We start from the raw sequence: 16,240 nt of genomic DNA, 5'->3' as shown, positions 1-16,240 counted from the left end.
TAAAATCCAGCCATTTCATGGAGTGCCCAAACGAGAGTGGAGCTCCCAACCTTGAGAGCTGAGCAAGAACTTTGGAAACTTGTTTCTCAACACGCACCGTGAAGGCCAGTATGTCCAACAGAGCATCTCGCAGCTCCATCCTGTGGCCAGGGCCCCCACCTGCGCCTCACCCGGGCACGTTCAGCAGGCGACCCCAGGGCAAGTCGCTTCAGCCTCTCTGACCTCTGCTCTTCTGCATACGCCAGCTCTCCCTGCTGCAGGGGATGACTGGGAAGGTCATAAGTTCCTGCAGCATAAACCATCCAAGTACATCAAAGAACAGCGCAACTTGCCTAAGTTTAACCACACTAAATATTGAACAAGTATCAAAATCGTGGCCCTGCTCAGCACTGCAGGATGATAACATCTTAGCTCAATGGAAGCAAGTACTTCCAAGATAAAGTGGTATTTATAGTATTTTCTCATCTTGATCTCTTGTACATTTTTGCATGGGCAAAGGAGTCAAGTTCAGGCAAATTATAAAGCAAATGAGTAACAAAGAATTGCACTGCCTATGTGAACTGGCTGAATCATTTAACTACTTGCATCACCCATACTTTCATGTTTGGGTTTTTGCCTGTTTTCCCTGTGTAAGACAACAAACTTATGTAACTGTGCTTCATGCCCTTCCAGTAATTTTTGGGACCACCACCAGTTGTATCAATTGTGGAGAGATCTTTAGAATATGTGGTTCCTCTCCTGCTTCAGGACAATCACTCACAAGATCCAGGAGGTCCAAATGAGCAGCTTCCACCATAGGCCCAATGAAAACTACACAGGCATTTTACGTTTATGCCTGCCTAAGTACAGCACACAGCCAGGAGGCAGGACTAGTGTGGTAGCAAGGGCTTAAAGAGCAACAGGCACAAATTTCAAGGGACCAAGTCTTACCAATTCTGCTGCCTGTGGCACAACATTTTGTAACTGGGGTAGAATACTTGGAAATAACAGTGCCAAGGAGGATAAGCATGGTGGCAGCAGCTCAGAGAACACACCATTCCCCTCCTTCCCACCCTAGTGAGTTCTGTTGCTGGAATTCTGTTTAAAAAAAAATCGACAGTTCTGCATGATTCTCAGAATGAAAAACTGCAGGGACAAAGAAAGTGGGTGTGACAGGGAAGACTGTCACACACACACACACAAAAGTAGACTTTACATCTGAAACACTTCTACTATTAAGCATTTCAGCAACAATCTCAACTTGTCCAGCCAGGTAAGGTTCTGCAGCCCCTTCCTTATTACTTGATCTCTGTTCCACTCCATGACTTGACAGCAGCAGTCTCCCTCCATCCCTGCCTCACACCTTTTTGACTGTTCTATTGTTCCAGCCTTCATCTTCCCCCATGATATGCGCTTTTTCAAGACCTGGTAGCAAGGCTCTCTACCAGCCATTTGCATATCAGGTCGACATCCCACGCTGCTTCACATTCACTGGTGCAAATTTCTCGATCTGTATTTCATCACATTCCTCCACATCTCTTACCTTACTGTCATAACCTTCACATCTGGTTCAGCTGCCACATCATTAATCTGAAGCAGTACTAAGAAGCTATGCTTTAGTGAAAAGGTCAACAAAATTAACTTCTTTCCTGAGGTGGCAAGGCATTGGCAATTATTCTGGCTGCATGGACCTGTGCTCACTAGGGAGACTGGAATCTGCTGACCAGCTCCAAATAGCAGCCTCAAAGATCCTTAGTCCCAAGCAGATGCATGTGACCTCCGTGCTTGTGGGGAAAGATGGGGAAGGGAAGGATGCCACATGAACTCAAACCTCTTTAGAAACCTGGAGAAACTACACGGACATAGGTTGGAAAGAAAAGGCTTATAAACGCAGCAAATGCTGGGAAGTTTCAGACAGCACTTACAAGTGACTGGGCAGGACAGAATAAAACTGAGTCACTGCCACAGAACTGTAGCAGCTTGGCTTTTTAAAAGAAGAGATAGCTTAGAAGTAAATGCTGGCACAGAAATACTTTCAAGCATCACCAAAGCATATCCAGCATGTCAAAACCAAATGGGAAAAATTCCTCTGTCCTGAAACAGCAAAAAAAATGTTTTGTTTTGGTTTTTTTTTAAAAAACAGTGGTCTGACTCATTTTTGTACAGTCAGAGCTGGCACCTACCAAAACGCTGAAAGACGAACAGACCACATATTACTAAAGGTCCTCTGCCTTTTCCATACTAGCATGGAACACTGAAGGAGTTCTTATGATCTTGACCAGTCTTGAATAAGGCAGCAAAAAGCTGATTATTTCAATAAAGTCTGAACCTTCCAACCAATGCAGCTCTTTACAAGTACAATCTCTGGGTCTCCCATTGCTATTTGCTTTCTAGCTTCCAAATCTCAACTCCCTGCCCCCCACCAGATTTTCAGGGAATGATACAATCTTTACATAAAATATAACCTAGGGAATGGCAAGGATGTTAGTGTCTTCTAAGAATGTGTTTGGAATTAACCTTGTTAAAAGAAGTCCAGAGATAAAAGCTGCTTATCTGGGCAAGATGCTTCGACACTGCTAGCTAGAAGATACCAAAGTAGCATAAATCGAAGCATAATCCCTATGAAAAAAAAAAAAAAAAAAAAAAAAAGAAAAAACAAAACAAAAACAGAGAAGGTTTTTTGTTTGTTTTTTTCCCCTACTGACAGTTCAGAACCAAAAAAAACCCCAAAAAACAAACCCAAAACAAAACGCTTCCATCAGCAGGTTAAAAGTCCAAGAAACTCTAGTTCTTACCTATGTGTTTTCAGGGTTTATGTTGATCAGGATGTAAGGAGTTGCTCTGCCAGATCAGGGCTTGAGTCTCTAAAGAGTTACATCTCTGCAACAATTGCAAAATGTTTCACAACCAAAAAAAAAATAAAAATAGGGAAATGCAGGATTCTAGCATCTTCAGGTTTCACACATCAAAACAGTTTTAAAATTATCCCTTGAGAAATGGTGCAAATCTTCAGAGCTACTTAAAACACCACAGCAGACACAAAGTGTCGCTGCACTCTCCAAACTATCAAGCTGCAACAAGGTCTTTTACCATCACATACCAACATACCCTTCATGCCAGTCCCTCTGCTGCCTTCTCCTAGCCTCTCCTCATGCAGGACACACTTTCTCTCCTCTCTGCTTCTTCCACCTCTCTCGTCTTTGGCTGCTCCCTCTTCACTAGCTGCCCAACCACTTAACAGAACCAGCCACAGCTGCACCTTATCTACATCAGCAAACCCACCGCCCCTGAAGCCAGCCCACAGCTGTATTTTATCAATGTTAATTAACCCAGCTTCATTCCTCTACAACAGTTTTCCATTTGTTTGCTCTTTAATGAGCTCCCCACACAGTGACCACTGTACACCTGATATTCTTGACAAAGTCAGCTACCCTTGACTCCTTTTTTCAGGTATTTCTAAACTGTGGTTCCTGAGCAGCACTTGCTACACAAGGGATTAAAGTGGAATTCCCCCATCAGTGGCCTGCTGGGTAATCAGAAGTCAAGGCTCTGCAACAGAGCAAGCACTGAGCAAATTGCCATGCCTAACACTCCCCACACATGTCCAGCACATATTCAGACCTGTCTCATCTCACAGTGGACTGTCAACACACCTGGAGGGTCACTGTCACTGCCTGCCTTGGCATCATTCCTACGGCTCTTTCTCTTTCCCTTAGACTAAGATCTGCAGTACGTGTCTTGCCACACCGCAGATGGAGGAAGGTTTGATACACAGCTCACAGGATCAGAAAGGCAGGCCAGAACTCCAGAGATTTTAGGTCTAGGAAGTGCAATTCCAGATGTTGGGGGTACACTATGTGAGCTGGCTTTGAACAGCTGATCCAGATAAACAAACAAACCCATAGAGTTTTCCTGCTTCTATTTTAGGATAAAAATAATTATTGCTCTAGAGTATTTCACTATTACACTTTCTAGCGAGAAAGAGAGCAATAAACTGTCCAGAGAAAGATCACATCTCAAACTCTGAAAGAAAACAATGCACTGGTGAATGAGCCATCAAAAAATCATTTATGTAAAAGCATGTTCTATTTACAAAGGCCAACTTGCTCTTTAGGACAAGTAAAACCACTACCGGAAAAAACTATACATATAGAAATGCCTCATCTTTCAAATAGACATTTACAAATACTCTGCTTTGCTTAAACGACTAGAAACATTCAGACATTTGAAATTAAGAGTGCATTCTGCATGCAGTTGAGATAGAAATTACATTATTGGACTTCAGCGTGTCATTTCTTATAATTGGCAATGACACACTTGGGCTCTTCTAAAACACCACAGCCTGGCTATTACCTTAGGATCTCAATAGGAGGACATGGAACAAGTTATCAGTTTCTCTTCATTTTGCCATTAAAAAAGGACATCCCGATTATCTTCTCAGCAGGGGAGTCTGGTCTTGTCAAACTTGGCGTCCTTTTCCCTGAGTTTCCCTTCAGCATTTTGCTAGGCATGATTGTTGGCTTGGTACATTTACAAGTCCTTGGTCAGCACTCCTCCCATTATAAGGCAGAATTCAGAAATTCAAGGAGTTCTGCGCGGTTCCGGTCTCTCTGTAGAGCGGAAAAGCAGAGGTAGCGGTTTAACAGACCTGTACTCAGCAGACCAAGGCTGCATAACCCTCCTTTCCATGGGGCTTTCACAGCTCGGCACGCTGCACAGCAAGCATCACCACATTCAAAGGGCTGGCTAAGACTAGCTACCAGTAAAGTGTTGAGTACCTGGAGGAAGTGCAAGACAATGGCTACTCAGGAGAGATGCTACGGGTGACAAGCTGTCACTGTCACTGTACTATTTCATGATACATTTTCTAAGTGGCTCCCTGTGGAGGCTCTACTGCGTTGCCAACATGTAGCTCACAGCCTGCTCAGGAGGGAACTCACAAGCAGAACAGATGCAATTCTCTGGTGTCTGAGGCAGCTTTCACTGTACACACAGGAAGGCTTGTGCTTTGGTAAGTATTTTTTCTATGTGTAAACAGCAGCTTGCAGCATGACAGAGAGGGAACCGTGAATTTAGATTCTCTCTTTACAGAAGATATCGCCCAGTCATAAAATTTATTTCCAGTGTTTTTCAAAATCACAATTTATAGAACAATTATTGAATCTTACAATATTGTAAAGACTGGATGTTGTTCAATTCAGCATGTTCGTCACCACAGATGCCAATCAAAACAGGACCAACATCAAATATCTGACATCAAATATTGTAACAAGCAGGTTACGGGGATAAAGCTAGCAAGCGTTCAGCATAATTTAACACAAACTTCAGTGCCACACAAAGAAGGTAATGTATTTTTGATCAAATTTAACTTGGAATGCTCAGGTCTGCTTTGGTAGCTATAGAATGAAGTGTTATGGCTGAATCAGAACCTGCCAAACTGGGTAACTCAGCAAAGTAACGCTTTTAACACACATTGAGTAGTACAGAAGCCCTCTGCAGATCACTCTAAGGTGTGGAAACTGCTGATAAGAGTGAACATATTATTTAAGGGCCGAGTCCAAACACCCACAGCAATAGCACAATATGCTATTTGTAATATCTATTTCCTTGGGTATCTCAGCAAAAACATTTGACTGCTTTGAAAGAATGCACAAGCATGTGGTCCTAATACGACTATTGCCTTTTTTTTAATTCCTCTCTAAATGATGGCTAGTCTCACATGCATTAGAAAAACACAGCAAAGCAGCAGTTACCACAACTGATAACAAGAGACTGGAAGATGATGAAGACAATTAAAACCAGTGCAAATTAAATCAACAGAGAAAGCCACAAATCAGCTAAATGTTACAGAATGAAATCCTAAGAACCTCCATAAGCATCCTTTGGTTTATCTACTCATGCCTGAGTATTCCAAGCCCACTTACGATGTAAATCCTGCCAAAAGAATGAATTAAAATTTCTTAGATGGCATCATAGCCACGTTAAAAGCTATGGTCAATTTACAACTCCTAACTGTAAGATCTACTCTTCTACAAAAGACTACCATTAGAAAAATATTAAAAGATACAGTATTTTCCCTTAGGGATACATAGGCTACTTCAACTCTTACCTCTATATCCTTCTTAGTCTTCTTTATTCGCATCTTAATTTTCTTTCCAGTTATCATGCTGTAGTTTTCATTTTTCTTTTTGTTTTTAAAGAACTAAAAATGAGATCACACATTAGAAAGACGTAAGTTTTGCTTTATTTTGTCACGTTGCAAATCTTAAATAAAATTACAGACAATAATCTTTTATACTTCCTAACTGTTCAAAACAATAGAGATAGGTTTCTCCTGATGACCAAACATTTTTGTTTTTTATGATGTATGTTTATGACAGGACAGATTCAGTGCTTACATGAGAAATGTAACAGGACTTCAGACTCACACAAGTATACCTTGGAAAGCTGGACAGGTCCTGTTTTCTCTCTCTTTTTCTTCTTTTCTTTCTTTTTCTTCATTTTGTTGGCCTTTTTCCTTTTCTACAGGTATAAGACATATGCTTACAGACTCACAAGGGCAAAAAACAGGAAATGCACAAGTAGCTGTCAATGTCTTGGCTACTCAAGCCAGCCACTACTGCTTCCCCCCACCACTGCTGAACAGGTACTAGCTGAACTACACAGTAATGCTAGCAGGGTTAGCAACGCTTGAGATTTTGAAAAACAGAAATGGTCTGATCCCCTGTTCTCTCTCTTATAATGTAATCCCAATATATAAAATCACTGAACAGAAGGTCCTAATAAAATGAAAAAGAAAAATTACAATAGCAAGAATCTACTGCTCTCTCACTGACTATAAATTATTTCTTCTGACAAATTCTATAAAGTTACCAAGATTCCCCACTTCTCTTTTCTTCAGAGACTAGCTAAACTCTAGCTGGACCAGCAATGGTTGGCAAAAGGAACCTTTACAGTATTTCTCCTTTAGTATGCAGTCAACTGAACCCATCAGTTCACCTACTGCAACCCTAGAAGCATGATTCAGATTACACAGTCACAGACAAAAGCATTACATTTTACATGACATTTAAGGTTATCAAAATATGAAGAACTATTTTCTGTTTGTTAACTATTTATTTCTCTTTGTAAATGTTTACCTTTTTGTTGTGTTTTTCTTTTTTCTTTTTCTTTGATTTAGACTTAGGAGAATCTAAAATAATAATAAAAAAGTAATAATCCAAAACAAATCAAATTCAAACCCTTTAAGTTTAGCATTCTGAAAAAGGCATTTGTTTTTACAGACAAGGCATACAGAAATGTAAAATGTAAGAAGAAAATGCTTTGATTTAGCCATATATATTAACGCTTGTTGAAACTAACCCTGAGAAAAGCAACACATTAACTTACTGCCTCTTACTGGTCTAACACGGAAACTGAAAATACCTGATTTACTCGGTGATTACTTATACCAGTGTATTAATATAATACCTCTACTTTCTGCAGCCATGCTCAACAGATTGCAAGTATCTCTTTAGTAGCCGAACTCTCAAAGGAGGCAACAAAAAGTACTGTTTGGGCTGACAAACCACTGAAAATAACGTCACTGTTCAAGGCAAATGAAAAACTTCTCGTACTTGCACTTCACCTTCCAATTCCAAGGTCTTAAGTAAATTTTGTAAAGCAGAAACCCACAAGTTCTGTAAGTCAATCAAAGATTTTAAAGATTACACCATGGCTGGTATGTGAGGAAGTCAATTTTGAAGCACCAGCTCTGACTACAGGACTGTAAACGTAAAATACTGGAAGAGCTTACTAGTCTCCCAACAGACTGCCTTCAAGCTATTAGCTCTGCAGTTTCTTTACAAGCAAAAGATAACATCCTAGGATCAGGAGAGCCCAGCCAGACTTAAAAGTTAGAGAAGCCTAAGGTAAAGCTACCCAAGCAATCTTCTTTTGGCCTCCTAATGACAAATGCAGCACAAGCTCAAACATTCAAGAACACCAGGTTTCCTTCCAGACTGAAAATCAGTACACTATGGTGAACACTTGCCCAGTTTTACCCCTTTGCCCCCATCTCCTCCAGACTCGGTATTTACTTCCCACCATCCCAGCTATGGTTCCCATGACCACAAACCCTAAAGTTCTCTGGACTTCTGCACTGAATTGTTGACTCCCTAGGCTAAGCTAGGCCATCTTTTCCTCCTGTTCACTCTTTCTGAGTCGCCACCCCTCACCATCTGGCCTCCTCAATAGGTGTTTCATATTCAGCCACCCTACCTCCCTAGTTCTAGCACTAACTAGCCTGCTTGTCTCCTGTCTGAGGGGAACCCTCTCCCCAGCTCCACCTAACAAGCTGCATTCCCAGTTTCTATATCCCCGATGTCTCTTTTTCCACAGCAAATTGTGTCCTTTCTGCATTGAAGTTAACTCCATTTTCCATATAACCTATGTTACCGGCAAAGTTGGGAAAGGCAGGTGGGGCATACACCTCAAGAAGCAGGACAGTTTCTCTCACTCTCCTCTTGGTTTTCCCAGCCACTACCCAGTGCCTAACAATCAGAGTTACAGTCAAGCTCGCTAAATAAGAAAAGAGAAACACAGATAAAAAAATGCCAGAAGAAATCTCCACTTTCCCAAGGAAAGTTAAAACTCCACTCCTGCTATACCTGACCTGTAAGACTGGGGCAAACCTCTGTCATTCAAGGTCTTAAATTGCAGGTTAGGCAACCTATTCCACTGTTCTGCTGCTAGGATGTATTTTCTAATTCAAATCCCTCATATTGCAAACTAAGGTCATTTTCCCTGCTCTGAAAGTTACAGAAAGATTTTTCACTCCCTCTCCTTAGAGGCAACTACCTACACCTATATATCTTAGCTCAATTATCTCGTGTCTTTTCTTGTCTAGATGGAATAAAACATGGTTTAAACGTGCCCTTGTAGGACATTTTTGCTAGACTGTCTTCTCTCCACTGTGAATGTGAAAACTTAAGGAAATTTTAGTTGTAAACTTTAGCAAATCTCTAAGCATGCAGACTGACAACTTCAGCCTAATTCAGAATGATTTTTTTTCCTCAGATACACGTTTCTTGCCATCCGTCCAAAAGATGAGCCAGAGAACATGCCAAGCATGTTCGCACAGTCAGTGTCTGATATGACATTTTAATTCTTTTTAGAAGTTTTAGAGTGTATCACAGGGGATAAAATTCATTCAAGAAGAAAAGATGACCTTCCCCCATCAAATGTACAAATTCATAGACCTGAGTATCTTCAGAATTTATTTATGTCAGATACATTGAACCAAGACACTGAAGTATGAGAACAAGTAGTATTTCCATACAGATGTAAACCTGCTTCAAGAGAGGCAGAACTACATCTTTGTTAAACTGTGGAATGCAGTCACAAATAGAGGTCCTGCACCAGATGGTGAAGTTTCAGCCAATCCTGATATTGGACTTCTCATCAGGAGAACTCTAGTTCATACCAGAGTTCTTCCCAATCATAGTAAAAAAGGATAAAATACACATTTTATTAAAAAAGAGCAATTTGGGCACTTTACCTGCAGTGATACCAAATAGTTTGATACAGAGTATCAAAACAATGCAGTCCTGATATTATATCACGAATACATTCCCCTCAACATCACAAGTTATATCCACAGAAAAAGAGTGCGCTTACTCCCAGACAGCATCTACCCCAAGTACTCTAAACAGCAGCTAAGTATGTAAAGTCTTAATCCTGTAATGCTTCCATATGTTTTGCCATAGAACTTGGTTATCGGTATTAATAAACTTCACCCGAGTCCTCAAAGTTAAATGCTTGACATGTTAAGACCAAAACTAGACTGAATCAAAAACCCCAACTCTGCTCTAGATAAACAGCTGAAGTAGAAATGATCTGTCTTTTGAAAGTATAATGAATATAGAGTTCTAAATATATACGACATATTGTTACAAAATTTCTTTGAATAGCAGTTTCGATTTTAAAAATATTTAAATTAACGGAAGAACACTGCACAGCGTATGTGAAGAGGTACCTTAGCACAGCAATAGGAGAGGGTTGTGAGAGAAACACTCCGAGCATGCAGCACTGGTATTCCGCGCTGTCACTCTGTGGTGGCTCAGCCACATTTAAAATAAATTTTAAATGCTTCCAGCAGTGCTATCAAAACTGCAAACGTCATGTGTATGCATGGAGGTAACTTACCTCTGCTACTTGAAGATGACGATCTTGATGATGAACGCGATGAGGAGGAAGAAGTGGATGTAGTGCTAGAAGACGATGTGGATGAGATGGATGATGATCTGCTTCTACTGCGTTTTCGTTTCCTTTTTTCTTTTCCTTAAGATAACACAAGGCAACAGTGACGAGCATGCTAGTAGCTACGGTCTACGAAAGCGACTCTACAGAATTTAAACACAAGGAACCCCTATTTTGAGGGGTTGATTATATTTTTTCCCCTCTTTCCAGTGTGCCATGGTCCATGAGCAAGTGACAACGCTCACTATCAGGGTCAGGCATGGTCACGGACATAAAGGACACCAGCGGTGCGAGCAGTGCTTACCTTGGCCTTTCAGCCCTTCCTGTGAAGTTGCACAGAGCGCCCTACTTCTCTCGTCCTTTGTGCCATCCATACCTAGTGAGAGACAACAGTACATTCAACAACATCGCTTCCAGAAGACTTTCCGAGGGGAAAAAGCCCAACAAGAGCGCAGTGCAGGCACAGAGGAAACCGGCGAGCGTTCCCAGGGGCAGCCCCAGCGCCCCCACCGGGCCACGGCGAGGGCACGTTCAGGCTCCCAGCCTCCCGCACGGGAACGGGACGCCGGAGCCCCGGTCCCCCGCCACCTCCGACAGCGCGGCCTCAGCCCCGCGGCAGCGCTATTGCGGCCGCAGCAGCCGCGCTGCGGGGCCCGAACGCCCACCCCCCGCTGCCGGCCGCACAGCGGCGGCCCGGGCGGACACCCCGCCGGCCGGCACACGGGCGGGCGCCTACGGCCGCGCCGCCGCTTCCCGCACCGCACCGCCAGATCCCCGGCCCGACCCGCTCCGGGAGCCGCCGCCGCCCCGCCGCCGCGCTGACCGAGGGGCGGCCCGGGCCCCGCCTGGCGCCCCGGAAGTGCTGCCGCGGCCCGGGCGCCGCTTCCCGTGCGGGGCGGGCGGTGCCTGCGCGGCCGTGGGCTGCCGCGTGGTCGCTGCCCTCGGCCTCCGCCGCGCACGGGTGGGCCCCTGGGGCGAGGGGGCCCCGCCGCCCGCTGCGGGGGGAGCGAGCCCGCACGCAGCCGCGCCGGGGCTCCCGCCTGACCCGCACGGCGAGCGAGCCCTGCCGCTCCGAGCCGGGCCTGCGCTGCGCCGTGCCCCGCGGGGAGCGGCGGGCTGTGCCACCGCCGGCTGGCGGCTGCTCCCCGGGGCGCGCAGGGCGTCCCCCGCCCCGCCTGGCCAGCGCCGGCCTCTGCTCCCCGCGGCCTGGCCGCCCGGCCCCACCACTGGCCCTCTGGGGCTGCAGCCCCGCTCCCACGGAAGCCCCGTCCCCCTGCGGGGGCGGCGAGGACGCCACAGCCGCCCCCCCTCCCCGCCGCCCCCGCCAGCCCCTCGCTGCGCACCCGTACGCGGCCCCTCCGCACGGCTCCGCTCCCGGTGCGCCGGCCGGCCCGGCCCTGCCGCGGAGCCGGCTCCCGCCGCAGCCGGGGGCTGCCCGCCCCGCTCCCCAGTGCCGGGCGTGGGGCCTGGGGCATCCCGGCACCGAGCGCCGGCCGGGGCTCCCCCGGGACACGGGGGTCCGGTGCCAGCGTTCTTCCGGGCTGCTTTCCAGCGAGGCAGGCCTAACCCCCCGAGTTTTCCATTCCCACGTTTAAAGTGCCGTGTTCAAGCATGAAGCCATCACGGGACGCTGGAGCAATTCCTTTTAGCTGTTACCGGCCCAAACCTGAAACAAATCCACCCTCAGCCCCAAACTTGTGCTCCACACAAAGAACATCCCGTTTGGATTCCAATGGATCCGCAGACCTCGTGGATCTTCGTCTGATCTAGCTTAGCTCACAGTCTTCTGAACCTCTATGTGCAGCTGCTTTATGATCGTCAAGTATAAACCAAAATATCTGTGAAGCACATCCATTCTTAATCTAAAGCAGCGTTGGGGGTTTTTTTTGGATGTAAACAAAGCCCTGGTACTCCACATCCTTCTAAAAAGCCTGCTTAAATCCAGCCAAAAGGAATATATGCCACCCTCCAGGAGAATGATAAAATTATTTATTCTTAGATTAGTTTACATATGCAGTGATGACATCTGGCTAGAAAAACACCTGTATTGTAGTAAGATATATTCAAACAACTATAAACTGTCAATAAATATGTTAGAAACATACTGTATGCTGATGTAGAAATATCCTAAGCTCTTTTGGTTACTTACCCCATACAATATTATTGAAAAGTTTTTTGGTGTTTTTCATGCAACATCAAAATTCTTCCCGACAATTCATGCTATACAACATTTTTTTCTTTATCAGGAATGGGATAAAATTTTAAATCCTGTTTACAAGTAGTAAAAATTGCTGAAAATTTTAACATAAATCTCTCAATTGTTGTGATAAAAAGAACCAATTTAAAGAAGATTGTCTTTAAAAAAATTAATTTTCACAACTAATTCTTTATAAAACAGGCAGTATTTCAAAAGGGATGTTTCCGTCACCCAGGATGAATCATTTGTGCTTCAAAATTTTAAAAAGAATATTATTCATGGCGAAAACCTAAACCCAACTGGTAGGTAGAGACTGCAGTACGGATGGGCTAAAACTGAACATGCTTTCAAAATCTGGCCAGGAACACACTAAACACTTATCCACATCACTATGCCATCACCTACTCTTGACAATTAGAAATGGAGCTTTAATAATACTTAGCTCTTTTCATGCTCAAAATTCTTCACAAACATTTGAACAGCCCTAACGCTTCTGCAAGTATTATTATCCCCATTTTATACTTGGGATGGTGGAGGCAGAGAGGGCTGGGAATTTGCCAGGATACAGACCGCATCCTTTCTGTCTTTTCTCCCTTGATTGTTCAAGCTCTTTATCGCTTTCTGTATTTTATACTTAACATACTGGAGAGTCCCATGAAACACGGTTGGTACGTTTCCGTCAGTTATTAGTGGTTACTATGCAAGTTGTGCCACTTTGAAGGTTACGTGACAAATATTAAAGTAATCATCAACATGAAGTCCACGTCTGAGGCTCAGGATTGACATCCTAGAATGCCACACCATTTTCACACAAAGCTTGCTCTTTCTGTAGTGAAGCATTAGGGACGCAAGGCCTAATTCTCTCTGTTGTACAGCCAAAATGACTCTTAAAGTCAGCCACAGCCTTACAAGAGAATAAAAACCATTCCTCACCATCTGTCCCTGGGAACATGCAAAGCCCCTACAGAGGCCCAGTACGTCCTGATCATACAACAAAAAGGACATCTAAATCAAACCAAAGATTTCAGATTTGCTAACCTCCCACGAGGTACAGATAACTAAGGTCTCTTCCCCTCCACCCCTGAATTTGAAAATATTTGTGTCTGAATTACATCCCATAAACTGTGTGGCAAAGTAAGTGACTAGCAATGAGATTGCAGATCCAAAACACCGGATTTTGCCTTTGCCTTAGTATCAATCCCCAAATTGTATTATTTTAGTTGATATCAAAGGGCATTTTTGGTTTTGCCACATTTGCCCTCTCGAATTTTCTGCCTTATACCTTGCAGTCTGTGCCCCGTTTTGATTTTTATCCTGCCTAGTTTACTCTTACTCTAAACCCAGCTTGATTTCTTGCTGTCTCTTTACAAGCTCTGGGTTTGCTCTGCCAGTGAACTGCAGGAGCAATGGATAACCCTGTGGTGTTACGCTACCTGATCTGTGAGAGATGAGACACAAAATTCTGTCACTTGTAATAACAAAATGACTGAGTGTGCAAAAGTACATCCCTCTTACAGGCACCCAAAAGGCTTTAAAAAGGCACGTGTATTCTTTGTCACTTGATCCTCAGTGCCTGATCTTGGTGGTTTTAGCGTGTCTCCAATAAACTCCATAGAATGCACACATTCCCTTGCAGTATGGAAGGAACTTGAAATAAAAATAAAGGTCTTCAGACACACTTCAGTCAGAAGTTGTTACTCGGCAGCTGTCTCACCCTTTAACAAACACTAGAGCTGCACTACCTCTGAGAACCGCGCTCCCTAATCCATTTCCCCCCCTTCTTTCCCAAACATCCAAATTTCTAGCAGAGGGAAACAGTGCACGTTACATGGGCTTTTTCCTAGGCAGATATCCAAAGCTCTTCTTGCCTTTTGTAGAGCTGGTAGGCCAGAAACCATCTCTTTTGCACAGATGTGAGAGCGAAAGTACAGGAGTTTTGCCCCTCTTCTTCCAGCAGCGCAGCCAAGGGCTGGCAGGCTGGCCGAGTGCCCCGCTTCTGGCCATGTCCTGAGAGGTGAGAAGGCTTCTTTTAACTTCAGATGGGGACTGTGGATGTTTACCACCAATGGACATCAGTCCCAAGGCACTAGGCAGGAACGGAAAGGACATAACAAAGCTATTGTCAACTGGGGTATTCTATACAGCTGAAATACCAGGCTAGAAAAGGAAGAGGCATTGCCATCTTCCTCTGGGCTTTTTGGAAAAAAACAATTAAACCAAACCAAACCAAGATGCAAGATCCCACATAAATGTTTTCCCTGCCTAACTGAAGCCATTCTCCCTGCTTTGAAAACCCAGGAGATAGAGGGATCAAGATACATTGGTTCAAATGTGCTAATTTGAAATGTTTCCATTTCAGGCAGGCGAAATGGACTTTCACGCTTAGGCATGGCTTCAGTTCTGTGTGAGGGACGGGAGCCCACAGGCCTGCTTGGGCTCCATGGGGCTTACTGGAGGAGTTTTGTCTCTGAATGCCAGTCTGGTGATGGGAGTCACGCATTCCCCCAGCCTGGGCTGAGCCAAGTCTGGATCAAATGCATGTTCACATCAATCTGGACTTACAGCTGCCTTAAAAACGCAGTCTCGAAAAAACGTTAAAAAAGGAAAGGCTGATGCTTTGGCAATTCGTTATCTGTTATGCAGTCCAAAAGCCTCAAAACATAATCGGTAGCATTGACTAGTGGCAATTCACTATTGCATGGCTGGTAGTCACCAAGAAAGCATTTCTTAACAGTTAAAGCAGTCACACTGATCGGGCACGCTTTTCACAATTCCTCCAGATCGGTTAAATCCACGACCACTTTCAAAAACAGAGTGTCATCTCTGATGTAGGTGTTTTTGGTGTTCTCCAGGACCGTGTGCGGCACGAAGCGTGGACATCCGGAGGCAATATTCATTTCTCCGTCTGGCCTTTTGAAACTGCTGCTATTAGGGTCAGCTCTAAAGACTTCCACAATGTGATTTTTTTTCCCACTTTGGTCCAAAAGCATAAGTGTAACTTTTTGCTTGAAAGGCCACAGCAGCAGCGAGTCAAACTCCCCCCTCATCACGACGAAGTAGAGAGACACGTGCGTCCCCTTTCCTGAGCCGTCCCCATTCAGGTAGGCTCTCGCACACAACCTGTACCCACAGCGGCTGGTGTAAAAGGGCTGGCTGAATATGGAGAGGACACGGCCTTCCACTGCTTCTTTCTTCTTCATCTTGTAGTCCATGATTTTCCAGATTAATTTCCCGTTGTAGCACGTGCCTTCCAAAAGCTTAAATCGTTCTTCATTTTTGTTGAGCTGTGCTTTGTGAATATTGATCTGGCGATCGTGCTTGCTGGACTGACCTTCCAAAACAACTGGGGGAGGTCGGGGCAGGGGGAGAGGAGAAAACAGAAAAAAGGGAAGGGAGGGGGGGAGAAGGGGAGAGAAACATTTGGTAAAATAAAACTGTCAGGGTGCTGGATACGAAGAGCAACCAGACTCCAGCTGGCAAAAACTGAACTGCTCAAGCCTGAGTACAGACTGTGAACTAGTGTTACTACAGCTGTTAACTTTTTAAAATTGTAATCGCAGCTGGTAGTTGAATAAGGAAAACTGGTAACTACAAATCAGCTTTAGTGCCTGACTATGGATAGTACCACTGCCTCCATCACAATGCACTGGCCTGACCAAGGCCAGTTCTCTGGCCCCGCAGTGCCACAGGAATCCAGGAGAGATTGTGGAGCAGGGGAAGGATGCACCACACATCACCATGGTTTGGTCTTAAAAAGCAAGAAGAAAGGCCTTTCTAGTGAAGAGCTGCAATGACAGACTCTAGCACCAGAGCCTCTACTTGGCT

General features: G+C 44.5%; 2 protein-coding genes across 14 annotated transcripts in view; both read right to left on the bottom strand.

Moving 5' to 3' along the window:
* Nucleotides 1–4,028: 4,028 nt before the first annotated feature.
* LOC102053183 (ADP-ribosylation factor-like protein 6-interacting protein 4) lies at nt 4,029–10,972 on the bottom strand. Its single transcript, XM_055725603.1, has 6 exons — nt 10,523–10,972; nt 10,165–10,299; nt 7,119–7,171; nt 6,418–6,501; nt 6,089–6,181; nt 4,029–4,589 (listed from the first exon to the last, which is right to left on the bottom strand). The coding sequence occupies exons 1-6, from the start codon at nt 10,614–10,616 to the stop codon at nt 4,539–4,541; spliced, it is 510 nt and encodes a 169-aa protein (XP_055581578.1). The 5' UTR covers nt 10,617–10,972; the 3' UTR covers nt 4,029–4,538.
* TRAF5 (TNF receptor associated factor 5) overlaps nt 10,519–16,240 on the bottom strand; it is a 25,121-nt gene continuing 19,399 nt past the window's right edge. For all 13 annotated transcript variants that reach the window (XM_055725590.1, XM_055725596.1, XM_055725595.1 and 10 more), the window contains 2 exons: nt 11,568–15,758; nt 10,519–10,594 (listed from right to left, as the gene is read on the bottom strand). In XM_055725590.1, coding sequence (XP_055581565.1) covers nt 15,181–15,758 — 578 coding nt within the window. In that variant the 3' untranslated portion in view covers nt 10,519–10,594; nt 11,568–15,180. The remainder of the gene's footprint in view (nt 10,595–11,567; nt 15,759–16,240) is intronic.

This window comes from Falco cherrug, chromosome 13 (genome assembly GCF_023634085.1).
Source record: "Falco cherrug isolate bFalChe1 chromosome 13, bFalChe1.pri, whole genome shotgun sequence".
Classification (NCBI taxonomy): domain Eukaryota; kingdom Metazoa; phylum Chordata; class Aves; order Falconiformes; family Falconidae; genus Falco; species Falco cherrug.
The sequence above is the reverse complement of the archived record's forward strand: the minus strand, read 5'-3'. Positions and strand labels throughout refer to the sequence as shown.

What these genes read in the sequence shown, in the direction of transcription:
- LOC102053183 (XM_055725603.1), bottom strand. Translation starts at nt 10,616, where the DNA reads ATGTACTGTTGTCTCTCACTAGGTATGGATGGCACAAAGGACGAGAGA. An exon ending in GTCATCTTCAAGTAGCAGAG is followed by an intron (nt 7,172 to 10,164) that starts GTAAGTTACCTC and finishes TTATTATTTTAG; the next exon opens with ATTCTCCTAAGTCTAAATCA. An exon ending in AGACTAAGAAGGATATAGAG is followed by an intron (nt 4,590 to 6,088) that starts GTAAGAGTTGAA and finishes TCCGCTCTACAG; the next exon opens with AGAGACCGGAACCGCGCAGA.